The sequence below is a fragment of the Hemicordylus capensis genome, chromosome 14, assembly GCF_027244095.1.
Source record: "Hemicordylus capensis ecotype Gifberg chromosome 14, rHemCap1.1.pri, whole genome shotgun sequence".
Classification (NCBI taxonomy): domain Eukaryota; kingdom Metazoa; phylum Chordata; class Lepidosauria; order Squamata; family Cordylidae; genus Hemicordylus; species Hemicordylus capensis.
Window position 1 is genome coordinate 2,336,796 of NC_069670.1, and position 20,756 is coordinate 2,357,551.

General features: G+C 43.9%; 1 protein-coding gene across 1 annotated transcript; it reads left to right on the plus strand.

Moving 5' to 3' along the window:
* Nucleotides 1-1,859: 1,859 nt before the first annotated feature.
* Nucleotides 1,860-14,915, plus strand: LOC128336905 (cathepsin S-like). Its single transcript, XM_053277196.1, has 8 exons — nucleotides 1,860-2,012; nucleotides 6,066-6,204; nucleotides 7,878-8,000; nucleotides 8,916-9,068; nucleotides 9,161-9,385; nucleotides 11,024-11,189; nucleotides 12,696-12,798; nucleotides 14,181-14,915. Exons 2-8 carry the CDS (start codon nucleotides 6,067-6,069, stop codon nucleotides 14,278-14,280), a joined length of 1,008 nt encoding a protein of 335 aa, XP_053133171.1. The 5' UTR covers nucleotides 1,860-2,012; nucleotide 6,066; the 3' UTR covers nucleotides 14,281-14,915.
* Nucleotides 14,916-20,756: the final 5,841 nt, after the last annotated feature.

The window sequence follows — 20,756 nt, forward strand, 5'->3', positions numbered from 1 at the left end:
CTCAGCCTAACCTACCTCACAGGATTGTTGTGGTTATTGACATAACCATGTACACTGCTCTGGGCTCCTCAGAAGAAAAGCGGCATATACATATAAAAATAAATAAATAATCTGACAAGCCCTAAACATTTTAGCTTTTCTTTATAGGGAAGATACTCCAATCCTTGATTATTTTGGTTGCCTTTTCCAGCACCTTTTCTAACCTTGCAATATTCTTTTTGAGGTGGGGGCAACCCAAACCGTACACAGCACCACAAATTTATATAAGGGCATTATAACATGGGTCATTTTTACTTCCAACCAGTCAATCAGAATGTTATTGGTTCACTGACCATATACCAATTTTATTTTCAATCACTTTCCTAATAATCCCTTACATGGAATCCATCTTTTTCATAGTTGCCATATACTTACTGTGGGTTTTAATTTTTACGAGGAGAAAGAGGGAGAGATAAAGGTGGCAATCATGTGCAGAAGAGAATGGGGTTGCAATGGGGTTACCTTTGTTGTGCAGGAGGCTTTTTTACCCCCTGCGTTAGAAGATGCACCCACTCCTTTGGGAAAAAGAAAGTCTAATCAAAAATGTTGGCTGCATATGCTGAATAGGTCATGCCATGCACTTCGCTGGATCACGGTCTGGTCTAGTTTTGCAATGTGTGTGGAGGGGTGAAAACAGTGGTGAGCAAAGGAAGAGAAAGCAGCTGAGTGTAAGGCTCCTAAATTTCAGTTCTCCTTTCTGGTGTTTCCGGAAAGAACCATCAGATTTCTTTGCCAAGAGTGAACCATTAGTTCAGACTTATGAGCACATGTGTCAGGGGAAATATCTGCTGAGGCAGTAATTGAAATTACTTCATTCTGCCCAACTGTAGACTGTCTGGCAGTATCTTCCAGAATTTGGCTTGACTGTAACCTCAAGGAAGTTCTTCACGCCTGGAAGTTTTTCACAAGCCCTTTAACTCGCGACTCCTCCAGAATGGAGGTGTGTGTTCACACATCAGCCAAATTTATCCCCAAGTCCCTACGAGCTATCGGGTGCTACTTCACACACGATTCCGCGTTTCTATCACGTGTTAGAGTGTAGCCCGATTTATATTCGGGGTAATAAAATCCAAATTTTGCATTGGTTTTGGGGGGCAACTTCAAACTCGCAGTGAAGCCTCGCAGAAAACCCACAGTAAAGCTGTCTGGGAAAGCTCCTAGTCTTTCTTGTCGCCCAGAATACTAAAACCAGTTTCAACTTCTGTGGCGGCTCCTACCCCATTCTGGAAACACTGAGAATTACAGCTCTCCACAGGGGTTAGGGATCTGCTACGGGGAATACTCCACATCCTTTACAAACCCAGTTGGCTCCCATCCTGGCCATAAGAACATAAAAAGGGCCCTACTAGATCAGAGTCGGGCCCTGGGTAGGTTTTCCTCCTACCTTGCGTCCACACAATCACTTCTACCCAGGTTTTCCTCCTACCTTGCGTCCACACAATCACTTCTACCCAGGTTTTCCTCCTACCTTGCATCCACACAATCACTTCTACCCAGGTTTTCCTCCTACCTTGCATCCACACAATCACTTCTACCCAGGTTTTCCTCCTTCCTTGCTTCCCCACAACAGAAAACAGGGAGCCCACACAGCTCCCCCACCTGGGTAGAACACAGTTTTTGATTGTGTGAACGACCTCCTTCTGAGTTGCACTAAGCTGCTTCACCATGTTTAAGAGCAAGCCCAAAATGTGACCAATCAATCAGCTGTACTACATGCTCAGAACGACCTACAATGAAAGCCAAAATCACATCCTTCTTTCGGGGAGGCTCATGTGACAGAGTGTGAGAAATTGAAACTAACCTTTGTCACTGGCATGAGGCTGCAGCAGGAACCAGTATATAAGAGTTCAGTCAGGAAGTCAACAGAGAAGGAGAATCCAGCCTGAAGAGAGCTTCTCCTTAAGAAGAAACACCTTAAGAGCTCGGGAAAACTGCTTACAAGACGCAACCATTGCCTGCTGAAAGTCACTGAGGTATGTACAAGCTCATCTGTTAGACAAAAGCCTTTCTCTTAAAGCTGTGTTGTCCTCTTAAAGTATTAGCAATTAGGAGGAAGTAACACTTTTTTCCTTTGCTGTTAGAAATGGGTGCAGAGGGGACAATTCATGCTTACTACTACAAGATCAGGTCTCCTCCTCCCCAATAGTTATTAAGCGTACACCTAAAAATATTATCTTCTAAGTGTACACCTAAAACCTTTCTTTTTATCTACCAGTGTGATCTGCCCACAGCAGTACTATTCACAGAAGCTACAGACCAAAAGGGCCTTTTCGCCTACAAGTGGAAAGTTCCACCTAGAACTTTTCTTTTTATATAAAGGACCTTTGCATCCTCTTTTTTTAAAAAAAGAACTCTGTTTGTGTCTCGGGTTACTGCTTTGTTGCCCATAGTCCTGCCATGAGCATCACCTTTTGCTGTTTAGAGACTTAACATAGTGAAGGACCATAGTGCAATGGCAGAGCATCTGCTGACATGCAGAAGGTCCCAGGTTCAATCCCTGGCAGCATCTCCAAGAGGCTTTACAGACAGGGCTGTTACCACGAAATTCCTTCAGAAGAGAGTGTGTGTGTTCACACACCAGCCAAACTTACCCCAAAGTCCCTTCGAGATCCTTGGACCCACTCCACACAAACTGGGCTTTGTCTTGTGAAGTCTAGCTTATCTTGAGGTATTTCCAGGTTTTTAAAATGCTGCTTTTATCTACTTTTTCTGAAAACTCTGGAGCAGAGGCATTGATAATAGCATGATAAGAAGGATACACTCTTTAGAAATGCAGCTGTAGCTCTTTAGTACTCCCCCCCACCCCACTGGCTAGAAGGAAAATGCAGAGGAAAACGTGAACTTGCATCAAAAGCTAACCCGAGAGCAGAGGGGAGGGGCTGCTTCCCTTAATGCCGTGAGTGTGATTCGAAGGGGTTTCGTTCAACATTTACTCCGCAGCATTAAGCCAGGTGCGAATAACTCCCAGAAAGCTTTTCATAAGGGGCTTTTGAAGCCCTTTAACTCACATCTCTTTCCGGAATGGAAGGGGTGCGTTCACATATTGGCTAGATTTATTTTACCCCAAAGTCCTTGCAAGCTATCAGGGAGCAGTTCACACACAATCCGGGCTTTTCACTGTGCATTAGAGTGTAATCTAGTTTATATCCAGGGTAAAAAATAATAACCCACTATTTGTGTCAGTTTTGGGGACAACTTTGAGTTCGCTGTAAAGCTTCCCCGTAAAACCTGCTGTGCGTAAAAGCCCAAAGTAGGGCTGGGAGAGACTCCTGCCTGAAACCTTGGAGAGCTGCTGCAAATCAGTGTAGACAATCCTGAGCTAGATCATGGACCAAGGGTCTGACTTGGTATAAGGCAGTTTCCTATGCTCCTATGAAGCTTTTGAACATTTATTTATTTTATTTAACATATTTGTATCCCGCCCAAAATGTATGTCTCTGGGCAGTTTAAAACTCACTTCCACATTCCTGCAGATGTCACTAACCTTTGTCTCGAAATAACTAAACTTCCTTCCTCCACAACCTGTCTTCTGTTGGAAAAGCAGTATTATATTACTATTTCCTTCTTGCCACAAATCTGAATTACCTGGCAACAGCAGAGGGAGGGGAGGGAAACCAGGGTTTCTGCAGAGACATGAAAATATGAACGTTCACATCAGCCATGGATTCTAATGGTTGTTCAAAGCAAGAAACCCTTTCTCAGACTCCGTTTCTCGTTATTATAATGAGAATGCCAACAAAATGAGGAGAGGCGTGCCAATTCCTCCAGGGGAATTTGCATGCCTGGCACCATAACGTTACAGGTTATATCAATGAAGTAAAGTCGCATGGCTTATTGCATCACTAAAACACTGGGAGATGCTAAGAGTGCTCTGGATTCTGGTAAGTTTACCACCGGAAATGGTAGAGGAGAAGACTTTGGTAGAAGTCTAAACACAAACCGGGATCTGCCAAAACCTCTCTAGTCCAGAAGCAGGTGTTCGGGTTCACCTCCACCTGATGTTGTTAACAGAGAGTCAAAGGGAGCTAATTTAATCAGATTTGTTTTATATTTTTAGCTTAATATTTTAATTGTGTCGTGTTTACAATCTTATTTTTAAATTTTGCTGTAAACCGCCTTGGGATTGTTTTGATGAAAGGCAGTATATAAATGTAACAATCAATCAATCAGTCAATCAATGTACAAAGTTTAAGGAGACAGCCAGCAGATCATAGAAACAAGAACCATAACAGACTGGTGTGCTCAGAGCTTGCCGCTTTCTGAGGCCTGCAGTGATTCTGCCTTGACTAGCGCTGCCTGCAAATTTGTAAGTAAACTAATGTTCACATCTCCGGCTTCCCGTGCTAAGGGGGTCTCCTATTCTTAAGTCTCTGGTGCTGTCACCCATTAAAAACAAACTCACCGTACAAAGGTGTGATTTGTATTTTTGTCATATTGGTGTGTTTTGTTGTTATTGTCTTGGTTTTAATGAGGCTCGTTCTCATGACCAAAAGCTGGCTGGGAGGAGCATCCGGCCAACCTTCAAGCCCTACGCGTGTGCCAGAGAAGCGTCCATGTGTGGGCAAAAACCGAGGCAGGAGGAGGTGGAAGTGACTGTGTGCTAGCTGCAGTCTGGGAGAGATGGCAGCAGACAACCCACATGTGGACCCAGCAGCACTGTATCGAGGTTAGAGGGAAAGCACATCCTGGGCCACCCTAGGAACATAGGAACATAGGAAGCTGCCATATACTGAGTCAGACCATTGGTCCATCTAGCTCAGTATTGTCTTCACAGACTGGCAGCGGCTTCTCCAGGGTTGCAGGCAGGAGTCTCTCTCAGCCTTATCTGGGAGATGCTGCCAGGGAGGGAACTTGGAACCTTCTGCTCTTCCCAGAGCGGCTCCATCCCCTGAGGGGGGATACTGTATCTTGCAGTGCTCACACATCAGGTCTCCCATTCAGATGCAACCAGGGCAGACCCTGCTTAGCTATGGGGACTAGTCATGCTTGCTACCACCAGACCAGCTCTCCTCTCACCCTACCCAGATTATGGCCCACACATGACATTTCCCTGTCCCCCCACCTTTTTGCCAGCACACATTTTGGGGCACATGCAGTAGTGCTCTTACCCCAGGACTTTTGGGGCCAAAGTCCAGGGCCTCCACACACCCTGGGGGCCCCCAAATTCTCTTTAGACTGTCCCGGGTGGTGTGGTCACTACTGGCCTGCATTGTGCCGGGTGGCCAAGTGTGATTATGACCTGTACCGGGTGCTTTAGAGACAGTAGGGGAAGTGGGGAAAGAAAAATGTGGGATGGGAATCTGTTAAGTTGTGTGTTGAAATGTTTCTGCTACTGCATACTTGCATAAATATACCCCATGTGTTAAAAAATACTGTGTGTGTCAAGCTGTGTGTGTGTGGGGGGGATGATGCTTATCTTGCAGTGGGAGGGGGCCCTCCAGTGGAGGGGGGCTCCAAAGGCCTTTAGGTCCAGGCTCCAAAATTACCTGTGCACCTCTGGGCGCATGTGTGACGCTTTGAACCTGGCTGGATGCTCCTCTTATCTAACTTTTGGTTGTGAGAATGAGCCTATTGATTTGCGAGCCGCACTCAAGAGTTCATTTAATCAAAAAGAGTGGAATATAAACTAGCTGAACCTGCATAGAGCATCTGTGTGCTGGGACTTTGTTGTTCACCTTGGCCCCACACCCACCCCAGCCCCTGCTTTATTGCTCAGTGTCAGTCACCCACTCTTGCTTGCCCAATCCCCGCCACCCCCGCTCACTCATTCTCCACCCCTCCCCTCTTCCATATCTGCATATGGAATCCCCACTGCCCAAATCACCAGGGTGCTTCAGCTATGTTACCTCCGAGTGATAAAGTACTGTGTGGGCGGAGCTTGCCACGTGCGGCCTTAGAGTATTATATATGTAGATGAACTCCCCACCTCTCAGAGAGGTGCAGTGAATCTGCTCCAGTCATTGAAGTGATTCTGCAGTCCGTGACTATATCATATACTCCATTGCTTTCTTCATTTGTCTCAGCAGGATGGAACGGTGGCTTTGGTTTCTCGTGGTGGCGGCATATGTTACTGCTGTGGCATCTGCACAGTGGCAGAAGGACCCCACTCTGAATAAGCACTGGGAGCTTTGGAAGAAAAAATATGGCAAAGAATACCAAAATGAGGTATGAGCGCAGGCAATAGCTACTGGAGTTCAGAGTGTACTGTCTTCACTCACTCACTCACTCATTCATTCATTCATTCATTCTCTCTCTCTCTCTTTCACACACACACACTCACTCACTCACTCACTCACTCTACTCTGTCTTAATCCATTCTAGGAACAAGCAAGTAGTGTAGCTAGAGAGAAACCAAGAAATGTCAGGATGAGGCCATCAGGGGCTAACTAAGAGGAGCTGTCCAGAGCCTTCCCGGGAATTAGTCTGAGGAAAATGCTTGAAAGAACTGAGTCCAGGTCAAAAGAGGCTTAGCTGGATCAAGTTCATGCAGAGGCTGTGCAGGACTGGATCAGGCGTTGTTGTCCATGTGAACAGATGTCTGCACACATGTTTTTGTGCGAATAACTATAGTGCTCACTTTAAAACTGAGTAGTACAGGACCTCTCAAATGCAGGCAGGGTACACATAGGAACTGTCCTGCTGGATGTGAGTTGAATGTAATGTGTGAATAACTGTATGTGCATAAACTGTACACAAATTGTAGGTGCGTTGACCACTAATGTAGTGCGTTGACCATACACCCTTATGGGCTTAGGACCTGTATGTCTCCGGGATCGCCTCTCTCGGCCGGTTGTATCCCATCCTGTGAGCTCTTCTCAGCTGGCCCTCCTTAGTGTCGAAGGCCCTGGGTAGTGCATGGTTCCTGGGCCCGTAGGAGGGCCTTCTCTGTGGCCGCCCCTCTTCTTTGGAACACTCCCCCCCTTCATTCAGCCCCCTCCTACCTGTTTCACCAGGCATTTGCCCTTTAATCCCCCCCTTTAAAAAAAATGTTATTGGTATTGGTGTTGTTCACTGCCTAGAGTCTTTGGAGGAGGCGGTATATAAGAAAATTTCTACTTAATTAATTAAGTCAGAATAGAGCTAGTGTGAAACACAGGAAGGATTTCAGGGTGTCAGGTGCTGATCGACACAAAGGTCTGAAGGGTGAAAATACAGGATTTAGGAGAAAAGGATATCCCAAGGGGCTCAGACAAATGATTTCAGGAGCAGAAGAAGAGATTTGTAGACAAGGCTAAGTAGCTGTGAGAGGGCCCTTACTGAATATTGGAAAGTAAACACAGAACGGATCTGTAAAAAAACAAAGAACATAGATGCTTCATCAGTATTTTCTGCAAAGGAAATAAATGTTTACAACATAAAGAAGAAGAACAAGAGAAGGAGGAAGAGGATCATGGTAGTCCAAATGCAAAGGCAGCTAGGCTACCAAGAAAACTGCACAGAAGTGGAGACCATTGAACCTGGTATAGATACATTTGGCTAATTGGAAAGCTGAAGTGAAAGACCATCGGAGTCTGAGGAAGGTCCATGTAGCATCTCGACAAGCAAAATGTTCTGTGTCATCTTCCACTTTCTGGAGTGGCCATGAGGAGAAATGTGTCTGCTAACAGAGCTAATGGACCTGCCTATATGGATAACAATCTACAACTGTGATCTGCTGGAAAATTAGGAGCTGGAAATAGAATTTGGCCAGGTCATGTAGATATAAGGATGACAAAATTGGCCCAGCATTTCAGAGGGCGGGGGGCGGGGTTTGGTGAGATTTCTGGTTCTTTATTGTCCGGAGATAACAATTTCCAGTTTATGTAATAATAAATTGAGGCTTCTGCTTTGATTTTTAGAAAGAGGAAGTTGCTCGCCGTATGACTTGGGAAAAGAACTTGCAATTTATCACGCTGCACAACCTTGAACATTCTCTAGGATTGCACTCTTATGAACTTGGCATGAATCATCTTGGCGATATGGTTAGTAATAAAAGGTGGTTTGTATATGGATTATGCGTCTGATGGGTCTTGATAATTCTGCATTGTTTAAAATGCTGTTGATTGAAGACAAAATACTAGAAGCTGCTGAACTACTTTCCTGTATGGCACAGCTATGAAAATGTGCTTCTTGTTGGTAGAAACTTGAGTTCCATAGTTACTCTAAACACAAAATACTTAATGTGAAAACTGGGGGAAAGGTGTATTTTAGAATTGTTTTCAGTGCAGCTGGATTGTGAATTGTAGAATTCTGCATATCATTAGCAGCAGTCGCCCCTCCAGTAGCCACCTAATATTTAGTAAAAATCTTTTTAAAAACCCTTTTTAAGAGAGAGAGGTGTTTCTCTCTCTCTCCAGTTTCAGAAGCAAAGAAAAAGCATACTCTTAATTTAAAAAAGAATTCCATCGAACAGATCCTGAAGTGGGCATAGAAACAGATATTTTTTAAATACAGTAATCCCTTGCCAACCGTGGTTTTACCACCGTTTTGAGTATATGCAAATAGAACATTGTGACAGGTCTTGTCAACCGCGCCCGAGTATCCATGGTTGGCGAGATTTTGTAGTGATTCCGGGGGGGGGGGGAGTTGTTTCAGCAATTTTGTGGGGTTCAGAGGTTCGATCTGCTCATTTCTCTCGTTGACCCTTGCTGCCCTTGCTGTCCCTTGCCAGTTTAAAATATCCCTGAGTGGTTTGGGGGAGTTCAAAAAAAATTTCCTCGCCCGCCATGAATTTGCCAACTGCGTGGTTTTGCCAGAGCGCAACCCTAGCGGTCGGCAAGGGATGACTGTATCGAATCATGATCATCAGATCATGACTGTATGATCTGAATCTAAAATTTGCAATAATTCTGGACTGTTCTCTGTAGCCCTTAATACACCCATGTTCCATTATGTAGACCAGTGAGGAGGTAACTGCTCTTCTGACCGGGCTGAAAATTCCTGGATCACGGAGCCAGAATTCCACGTATCACAGGCCAAATCCAAGGGTCAGACTCCCTGATTCAGTGGACTGGAGGGATAAAGGGGCTGTCACCGATGTGAAGTACCAGGTAAGAGAGTCTCTCTTTTTAAATATTCTTCTCTCAAGGATATGCTTTGCAACCGTCTGCAGAGAATATCGGATTGTCTCTCTCTCTTTCAGGGGTCCTGTGGTTCTTGTTGGGCCTTTAGTGCTTGCGGGGCCCTGGAAGGCCAGTTAAAGCTCAAAACCGGAAAACTGATCTCTCTCAGTCCACAGAACCTTGTTGACTGCTCCACGATGTATGGAAACGAAGGATGCCATGGAGGCTACATGACCAGGGCTTTCCAGTATGTCATAGATAATAAAGGTATCGATTCAGATGCTTCCTACCCTTACGAAACCCAGGTTGGTATCATTTAATAATTATGAGATATACATGTAAAACAGTATCCAGAAAAAGTTTATTCTGTTTATTCAGTATCCAGAAAGGTTTATTCTTACAAGTTTATTCTGGGGTATACTACTCTCTAGATTCTGCCTTCGTTCTCACTAGCAATGTCACTATTAGCACCCTTTAACTCTATGGCTCACCCTCTCTAGGCATAGCTCCTACTGTTTTTAATGGTGCTAATTTCGCAGCCTTTGTGTCTCCTTTTACCGTATGTTGGCCAAAGATTGAAATAAAGGTATTGCATTGTACTATTAGCACGGCAGTGATATGCAATGCAATGCAATGCCCTGCAGCTATAGAGAAGGCCCAAGTGTGTATGTATGAGAGAGAGAGAGAGAGAGAGAGAGAGAGAGAGCGCGCGCGCAAAGAAACAGTATCAGAAGAGTTTTGGAACACACAGAGACAGAAGCACAAAGCCTGGGGTTAGACCTGGAGATCTGATGTGACCTAGTAGATCGGATCGGCTGTCTGGTAGACGTGCGTGTTGTTTGCCTCCATTTATGTTCTACTTGTGTGTGTCTAACTAAAGCAGATCTCAAAAGCCACTCAGTGGAGACAATCCTTATATGCTTATTAGAAGACAAGGACCCAACAATATCCCTGGCGGTTGCTAAATTCTGTTACACATTGACCAAACTAAGAGAAGCTAGAACACAGCAATCGGTTACTGTCAAAGATTCCTGATTTTATATATTTGATGACATTTTAGACTTTGTTTCCATTATTGTTTTCTCTTTTTACTGTGTATATTCTGTGTATATTGATGTTTGATCTAAGATCGTAAATAAACAACCAACTAACTAACTATATGTCAATGCTCGGGCCCTCTCAAAGAAACCAAACCCCAAGTTTTCGAACTACCCTGGAGCTTTTTACTTGCTCAGGGAAGTTAAGAGCACAGAGCACACGATGAGGCCATTGACACCACGGGGCAGCGGCAGGGGAAGGCGGCACCAACTCACCTTCCCCCCCGGACCATCACAGAAATGCTGCTGGGACCACGGACCACGCTCCCAGACGATCCACGCTGTGCCCTGTAGCATGGAGCTCCAGAGGCCGGGATGATGTGTCCTGGCCTCCGAATATCCCACAATGCACTGTGCCACGAGCACCGTACACTGATGGGATCCCCTGTCAGACGGGTGCTCTCTAGGCAACTGTCTCTGTGTCTCCTTAGGCTGTGCGCAGCCCAAGGAGACCTCAGCTAAAAGCTGAGCTTAGGAGCAGGGAGGGTGGGCGGGAGCAACCCACGGATCCTGGTGCTCCACATCAGTGGCCGGGCTAGCCTGCTCCTGCGAACAGCCTCAAGGATGGTACAGCTTGATCCTGCGCATGTTTACGGAGACGTCAGACCCACGGTTCAGATCAGCTTCCTCCCAAGTGCGCCCAGGCTTGGAGTGTCTCACAAAGCTGCTTGGCCCATGACCATAGGAAGGCCAAGCAACGGCCTTCACAAAAAGGACTAAATAATTACGTAGGAGGAAGATGGAAAGCACCGTTGTTTTTTGAAAGCCAAACAGTCTTAACTATAACTATAATAATATAACTTAAAGTTTAAAGATATTCTTAAATAGCTGCTTTTGTTCTTCCAGCAAGGACCGTGCCGCTATAATCCTGCAGGACGAGCAGCGACGTGCTCTAGATACGTTGAGATTCCATCTGGTGATGAAGCTTCGCTGAAGGATGCTGTTGCCAGTGTTGGCCCAGTAGCCGTTGCTATAGATGCATCTCAACCAACGTTCTTTCTGTTTAAACAAGGTATGTGCTCTATGGTGCATTTTCCTAGTATAATGAAAATATAATGTCCCATACCGTTCTGGTCCCAGGGAGGCCAGCCATTTTGTTCAGACTTCCAGTTATCCTAAGCCCTCGTGGTTTCTGCAGGATGCTGGCTTCTGCAAGCCACAAATGACTGTTCTTTTTTGCTCAGGTGCAAAGATTACCTTTCCTTTAAGAACTGATGATATCTCATTTGATCCGTTATAATTATTTGCTGTTAGCTACATCAGTGGCCATCAACTATTCCAGATGTATTCAAGGAGTCGCTTTTAACCCCAAGCAATAAGAGATAGGATCCACTTTTAATTTTTTACCTTGCATCTTATTTTTACATTTATTGCTTATTTCTCTACATCTATACTTGCTCTCTTTTCTTTCCATGGCCTGTCTCCTTTTCTATTCGGTCCCAATGCAACCCACTTCAGGTCAATAATTCAAAAACAACACCATGTCCAAGAGAAGAAGATCTTTATCAGATTCCAGTTTACTATGATTCAAATTTACCGTATATGGTCATTAGGGGTAACCCGGAGAGACCATATTATTCCTATTTTGAAACAATTGCACTGGCTGCTGATATGTTTCCGGGCAAAATACAAAGTGCTGGTTATTACCTTTAAAGCCCTGAATGGCTTAGGTCCAAGTTACCTTGGAGAGCGCCTCCTTCTGCACGATTCCCACTGCACATTAAGGTCATCTGAGGAGATTCGTCTCCAGTTACCACCAGCTCATCTGGTGGCGACCCAGAGGCGGGGCCTTCTCTATAGCTGCTCCGGAGCTGTGGAATGCGCTCCCTGCGGAAATCCGCAATTTGAATTCTCTATTAGCCTTCAGGAGAGCCCTTAAAACGTATTTGTTTGGCCTGGCTTTCCAGGGTTTTTAAATTTGTTTTAATTTTCTAACCCGATTTTGGGGCTTTTAATCACTGTAATTGTTTAATTGTTGTTTTAAAATGTTTTTAAATTGTTAATTGTTGTTATATTGTGTTTAATTTGTTTTAGCTCTTTACTGTTTTAGTGGTTTGTTTTAATTGTAAACCGCCCTGAGCCATTTTTGGAAGGACAGTATACAAATCAAATCAAATAAATAATAAATAGTCAATGAAATGAATGTTGAAGTTGAAATACTACAAATTTCAAACTGTTCTTTTACTTTCTTTCCCCCAGCATATTCATAAAACGTTCTATTTCATATGTTTAACTTCTTGAACTTGCCTTTAAAAGTAATCTGCACAAAATGATTTTACCTGGTCAACGACAGGCCTTATTTACAAGTCATATTATTATTTTCCTTGTCTCTCTGCAGTAGAGCTGCCAGCTTGCATATGAGATTGAAAGGCATTAGTGGGAGAGTGTTTGTTTTCTTGACTTAAACTAGCGTGACACTGTTCTGTGAGGGCAACCTCCAAAATTAGTTTAAGCTCCAAAAAGAGAACTATGCACTCCTGTGTGCTGCATGGAATGATGCCAAATCCTTTTCTTCTAGGAGTATATGATGACCCGAAATGCTCTCAGCAAATTAATCATGCAGTCCTTGCAGTTGGATATGGAACAATGGGTGGCCAAGACTACTGGCTTCTGAAGAACAGGTAAGAATACCTGTACCATTGTGAATTCCTCTACCACTTCAACATATACATCTGTGCACTGCCCATCCATACTGAGACACTCAAGTCACCTTAAGCATCTATCATAAATAGGCATGCAAACATTGTATTTCATGACTTTGGGATAATTCGTAAGACTTAAGTCAGGGATCTTTTAATTAGTTGCTGGCTTCCATTGAGTTTGAAGATACCAAAATGGCCGCCTTGTCCGAGCTATTGCTCAAGCAATCTGCCAGGATGCCCTTTGTTTATATCCTGCCCTTCTTCCATAGCAATGTATTATTATTATTATTATTATTATTATTATATTTTTATTTTTACATTTATATCCTGCTCTTCCTCCAAGGAGCCCAGAGCGGTGTGCTACATACTTGAGTTTCTCTTTCACAACAACCCTGTGAAGTAGGTTAGGCTGAGAGAGAAGTGACTGGCCCAGAGTCACCCAGCTAGGTTTTTATGGCTGAATGGGGATTTGAACTCGGGTCTCCCCGGTCCTAGTCCGGCACTCTAACCACTACACCACGCTGGCTCCACAGCAGTCTTCTATCCAGGCACTGACTAGACTCAAACTTGCTTTGGTTCTGCATCATGTGTCCTCAGACAATGTCTGAGGTTTAGCTGTTGCGGCAAAAATTTCTTCTTGTACTACCACAGCTGAAGTGAAGTAGAATCACATTGCCTTGAAAGTCACTCTTTGCTAAAGAGTCTTTCTTTGGGTTACATTATCCATCTCTGAAACGGAATCTAATCTTCAAAGACCAGAAAAATGATCAGCATGTATTACACATTGAATTTCTTATAAGACAATGCCAATTACAAGCATTCCCCAGGTTACAAACACCTGTCTTACAAACACCCGTACTTACAAATAACACTCTATAACATATTACATCGAGGAGGTCCGCAACTTACAAACATCAGCCGGAGCATATCTCAGCCCCAAGTTGGGAATGCTCTTGGGAATGCTAATGCGTTCTGAGTTATGAACATCCGACTTACTTACATTGAACTTTTGGAACACAGCCCGTTTGTAAGTTACTGCCTGTATATTATTTTCCAGCAATTTTTATTCCATATGTGCATAGTTATGTGACGATTTATTTATTATTTAAATTTGTTTTTTAGCTAACACTGGCTCCCAGGGTGGTTTATGAGAATTAGAATCCACAGATACAGTACAAGATTTTAAATATACATAGGTCTGTGTAACAAAGTCTCTTCTGGCTCTTGGTAGTTAATGACTGCTGGAGAGATAAAAGGAGTTCTAGTTCCTTGCTGAACATTTTAGATACATGAAAAAAGAATTATTTGCTTGTCATTGAAATACTATTTTCCTAATAGCTCATTCTTTGTAATTTTGACAGCTGGGGTGTCTCTTTTGGCGATGAAGGATACATTCGACTTGCAAGGAACCATGGGAATCGCTGTGGCATTGCGAATATGTGCTCTTATCCAGTAATTTAGAGAATATCTAGTTCTCATGGCATTTTTAAAAATTGTATTTTACTGGAGAAGTGGTCCATTAGATTTATTTGAATCAAACTGCTATATTTAAGAAGAGTGGTCTCACGGACAAGGTCTTATTGTCAGCTCAACTTCAAAGATCTGAGACAGGCAGCCAAAATGATGGTATTTGCTAATGATCCCATGAGTGTTGTGAGGCTTAATCTGTTAATAATGCCTGTAGTTCTGCTTCGAACAAGGGAAGCTATACGTAATTCCTGAGTATTATCACAGTTGCCTGTCACCTCAAATGGTGCTGAAAATGATCTCCATTACCACAGTAACTTCAAGCTGCTACATGATTATGGAACAATCAAAATAGACTAATTGACATGTATAGTTGTATGTATAGAATGTTTTAATACAAGGAAAAGTGCACAAATAAAACAGTTGTAATCTGGATTTTAAAGGAATTGCATATGTTGCAGTGCACAAAGAATATTTTTCAAGGGTTTGTATGGTTGTTGCCTTCTGATAGCCACAATCCTTTCTGGACATATGGCAGACGGTCAGGCCAAAACCCGCCCTGAGCCATTTTTGGAAGGGCGGTATAGAAATCGAATAAATAATAATAAATAAAAATAATCTGATCTTCATCTTGTTTGCTTATTCAAGATTTCAGGGCTTAAACATCAAAACATATTTGGAATGCCCAGATTCAGCCCTGACACACGCTGAAAAAGAATAAAGTGCGTGAGTATGTATAGTGGTGACCACACATCTGGGATTCAGAGATGGGCTTCCATGGAGAACCCAGCACCTCTCAGCACTCTCATTTAAACACTCTATTAAATACTCTCATTTTTCACCTTCATTAACTCTTAAACATAGTTGTTTTATGAGCTTTCTTCCCTCATTTTGAAAGAGAGAGAACCAAAACCATGCTGCCTACCTGTCAACCTTTTTTCTTTGAAAACATCTTTGAAAATACTTTGGTCATGGGCAGAGGTGCTCTCACCCCTGGACTTCCAGAGCCCCCACACCCCTTGGGGCCCCCAGATCCTTTTTAGTCTGTCCCGGCCAGGTGGTTGCATTAAAAATGTGTTTAAAATACTGGCTGTGGGTGGGCGTTCCAAAAGCCTTTAGGTCCAGGCTCCAAAATTATCTAGGTGCACTTGTGGTCATGAGTGTGTTTTCAAAGGTGGCAGTAGAGAAGAGAACAATGCTTTTGTACCAGGGTTCATATCAAGCCATGTCAAGTCAATGAGACTAATTTGTAGCCCGTTTTCAGGGCTAAGGCTCAGGCATGAAACTAATGCGATAACATAATCAAGGAAAGGGACCCTGTGGATGTGCAGAGTACCTTTCATTCACCAGTGAGTCAGAGTGGCCAATTTCCACACACAGGGACATATGAAAGAGCTTATGGGTTAGGAGAAGTGGGTTTTAGCCAGCAAGAGTCCCCCAACTTTAAAAAAAATTGTTTAGAAATAGCTGCATTATATTTTGTTTACGTTAAATTTTTCTATATCTCCCTTCCAGGGCAGTTAACAAGCAGAGTTGCCAGTTTTTGAACTCCTGTGTCTGTCCCATTAAGAGCAATTGGCAAGTGATCATGTTTAGGCTCTCCTATTTAGGCTTTATAAGGGGCTTTCTGATTTCTGAAAATCAAGCTTCTGTTAATGAGTCAGCCATGCACCCCACACCCCCACCCCATGTGTTGGCAACCCCTAGCAGGGACAAAAAAGAAGTAAGACACTCCTTGTGTGTGTGTGTGTGTGTGTGTGTAGTAGTGTGTCTGGCTGTGCATACGTATATCCTCAATGGTGTATTTTCCTCCCTAAGGCGTTGAGAGGTGGGTGGGTGAGGTAAAGTTGCCACCTTTTCCCTGCCTAACATAAATTTTGTGCACTTTTAAAACCTGCCTGACAGGCAGAAGTTCAAATAAGCTAAGCTTCCCTTGTCAGAAAAATGTGTAAAGTTTTGCATATCCGGCTTTTAGTTAACATCTCCTCCAGAATGGAGTGGGGGGCGGGGTTTTTCACATATCAGCCAAATTTACCCCGAATCCTTGTGAGCTATCAGGGAGCACTTCACACACTATTTTTTTTTTAAATTGTGTGTTTGCGTGTAGCCTGATTTATATCCAAGGTAAGAAAATCCACTTTTTGTGTTGGTTTTCTGGGGCAACTTCGAATTCGCAGTAAAGCCTGCTGTCTGGGAATGCTCCTGGAGGCTTTACAAACATGGCTTTGGGTTCGAATCTCCTCCGGGATGGAGGGTGCGAGTCCACATATGAGCTGCCTTTACTTCGAAGTCCCTTCAGGCTATCAGGGATCAGTACAGACACGACTCTGTTTCCCCCTGAATCAAGACTGAGCATTCTGGCTTCGCCCAATTTATGTCCGATTAAAATCATCCTCTATTTCCAGTGGCTTTTGGGGGGGGAAACCCCAAAATTTTTGTTATACCCCCACCACTTTCCCTTGATGTGTGGAGTGGCGTTTTTCAAAACTCAGTGAAGGGGAGTTTGACAGCTATTTGGTATGGTCTGCTCTGAGTATTTGCAATTGCAAGCACTGTGGGGTGGGTGGGTGAACAGACTGATGAAATTCTGTGGAGAGAGTCTAGGGGAGAGAGAAATTCCTGAGCTAAATGCAAGCACAAACTGCAAAATGTGGGTCTTAACATAGGCTTTAGATATGCAGAATGGAGACTGCAGCCTGATGTAACCCGAGCCCCCGTTTTTTGAGCTGATTTGCCTGCATTTTTCTTCATGACAGAGAAAGCAATGATTTCTAACTTAAACTTCCCTGCCTCTGGGGTGTGTGGGGTGGGAGTGGGGGATGAGGTGATGAAGGCATTCACTCACAAAGGCAAGTTCATTCTAAAAAGCAGCAAAGATTTGGGTCAGATAAGGCAGGCTCGGGTTAAGGTTTCTGCTGTTTGATCCACCTGCTTGGCAACTCAGCATGCTGTTCTTCCACAATGCTGTCAAACTAACAAAACAAAACAAAACAAAAAGCTGTCTCAACTCCCCCTCTGCAACCTGATTGGTTAGAGGAAAAACCCAGAACAAGCTGGTGGGGACGCACAGGAAAAAGATCTGCCAGGGATTGCAGAGAGGAGCCAACACTATGTGAACTGTTAATTTAACCCCCGAATTAAACAACTTGCGAATCTGCTGCAATGCAGATTCACTCTTCAGATATCCCAAGGCATAAAGCCACATGTGAATGACCTCCTGGTAAGGTACATAAGAACAGCCCTGCTGGATCAGGCCCAAGAAGGCCCATCTAGTCCATCACACTGTTCCCCACAGTCGCCCTCCAGATGCTTCTGAGCAGCCCAAGTGTAGCCTGCTGAATTTCTGCCTGCCAGGAAGTTGCTAAAGGCACAGAGCCACTGATGGTGGGGAGGAAAAGGAGTGATCTCCAAATGAAGGGAGGGATGCCAATGCATAACGACTTTTCACATTTGCATCCAACTCTGGTTTTAATTTTTTTTTAAAAAATACTGTTTTAATTTTAAGAAACATAATAAGCCACCTTTCGGACAGAAACTCAAACAAGCTCAGCTACCTCCAGGGCATAGAAATGTGCACTCGTGCAGACAGCTTCACCAGGGCGCTTTCCAGATGACCCCCTAGAACTGTTGTAAAACACTTCAACTTGGCAGGATCGAATGGAAAACGATCCCCGGAATCGACAACGGAAAACACAGTTACATTTTTTGCAACGGACATACAATGTTATAGCACTAAATCGCGGTGATAAAATCCAGAACAAGGCATCCGAAATGTGAACGGCACCCTGCTGACAGCATAGGGGCTGCGGGATCACAACACAGGAAGTACGGAAGCACACTTAGCAGATACACTGTGACCCTGTTGTAGGGTCTAATCTGGAAAGACCGCCCTGGAAGTTTTTCACATGGGGCTTTTGAGGCCCTTTAACTCACATTTCCTCTGGATATTGGCCAGATTTACCCCAAAGTCCCTGAGAGTTATCGGGGAGCAGTTCACTCACAATTTGAGTTTTTCACTGCACATTAGAGTGTAACCTGATTTAAATCCAGGGTAAAAAAAACCCCACTATTTGTGTCGGTTTGGGGGGACAACTTTGTGTTAGCATTAAAGCCTCCCGGTAAACTTGTGGTAAAGCCTGTTGTGCGTAAAAGTTCAAGGAAATTGTTACAATTGCAGAGCACCTGAGATCATGTGAGGGGAAAGGAAGGTGGCATCCCTTCCCTCATTCAAGGATGCCAAAGAAAAGATCTCTTAACATTTGCATCCCACCTCTGGTGTGTTAATATAGTTTTTAATAGGCCATTTAATTTCCTTACACGGTTTTTTACGCGTGTCCAGGAGCAGCCCCAGGGAATCATATGGATGGAAAGGCGTGATACATATCTGAGTGAACTTAAACGTTGACCCATGCAGGGAAAGGTTAAGCTGGGACGCGCTGCAATCCTTTTTTGACTGAATAGGAACACGTCAGTTGGGCAGGAGACAGGAAAGGGCGGGGAAATTTCACGCCCATCTCACGGGCCAATTTTAAGTGAGGGGATTCGGGGGAGGGGGAGCGGCCGTTAAGCCTGAGGGGAGAAAAGCGGCACTGTGGGGGGAGGGGTGACTAACGAGGCACGAGAGTGGCATGTGCTGAGGGGAGGGGGGAGGGGCTGTCAGAAGTGCCTGTCTAATTCTCTGCTATGCATTGTAGCATCACTATTGCATAAGTTTTAAAAATTTATTTTATTGTTGAATTTATTTATTGTTGAATTTATATACCGCCTTTCATTAAAAACAATCCCAAGGCGGTTTACAAAAGCTAAAAAACAAACAACAAGAGGATAGGAAAAACATTAAGCTAAAAATATAAAATAAATCTAATTTAAAAACTATAAAATACATGCATAAAAACTATAAATGGATAGAAACACATAGAAGCAGCAATAGAACAGTCATGTAAAAGCCTGGATAAAAAGCCAAGATTTAAGAAGCTTTCTTAAAACTGTGATGGAGTCCGAGGAGCGAATGGCCACCGGGAGAGCATTCCAAAGTCTGGGGGCAGCAACAGAGAAGGCCCTGTCCCGAGTGCACGACAGCCGAGCCTCCTTCATTGTCAGCACCCGGAGCAGAGCCCCCTCAGATGACCTTGTCAAGCGGGCAGCAACCTTTGGGAGCAGGCGGTCCCTCAGGTACCCCGGGCCTAAACCGTTAAGGGCTTTAAAGGCCAAAACCAGCACCTTGAATTGGACCTGGAAACGAACAGGCAGCCAGTGCAGCTCTTTCAGGATGGGTGTGATGTGCTCCCACAGGGCAGCTTGAGAGAAAACCCTAGCTGCCACGTTTTGCACTAGCTGCAGTTTCTGGATATTCTTCAAGGGCAGCCCCACGTAGAGCGTGTTACAGTAATCCAGCCGCAACGTGACTAAGGCATGGGTAACCGTGGCCAGATCTGCCTTCTCGAGAAAGGGACGCAGCTGGCGCACTAGCCGAAGCCGTGCAAAGGCACCCCTGGCCACCGCCTCCATCTGAGCTTCCAATAGCAGAGCCGGGTCCAGTAGTACCCACAAGCTGCATACTTGCTCCTTCAAGGAAAGTGCAACCCCATCCAGAACTGGTAAAATCTCCTCATCCCGATTGGCTTTCCTACTGACCAACAGTACCTCCGTCTTATCCGGATTCAATTTCAGTTTGTTAGCCCACATCCAACCCATCACGGCCTCCAGCCCCCGATTCAGGACATCCACCACCTCCCTAGGATCAGATGACAAGGAGAGATAGAGCTGAGTGTCATCTGCGTATTGCTGACAACTCAGTCCAAGTCCCTGGATGACCTCTCCCAGCGGCTTCATGTAGATGTTAAACAGCATGGGGGACAAGTCCGAACCAAGTTTTTGTGTTTTTATCTATATTTTAAATGGTTTTAATTGCATCAATGTTTTAATTGCTGTGTTTTTAGATTGTGAACCACCCAAAGATTTGCATACAGGGTGGTACAGAAATGTGCCACATAAATAAATATAAAGTGAAAGCATGTACCATCATTCACACAAAAACATGAGTACAGACATCTCTATGCATATACAACATACAGTAACATCTGAATAGGGCTATAGTCAATCATACTTGTTAGTTTCAAAATGGGAATTTCTTACATATTTGTTACCATAGTAGAATATGTATGAACCCAACTATTTTATTAACAGTTGACTGAAATAACAGAAAAGAAAGTGAGAACATGGCAACTGCCCAGAAGCAAGGAACTTCGCTGGTATGGTTGTATTTATTTTATATTTTTTGCACTCATAATGTAATGGGGTTTTTAAAGTAATTAGAGGTTTACAGGAATCAATAATGAAGTCTACTCAAGTTTTCAGCCACCCATCATCTACATAGGAATTGTACCAGAGATCTGTAGTTAATTTTCATCAACTACATGTGGTGGGCAATTTGTATTTATTATATGTTGTTAGGAACAAAAGAACAACCC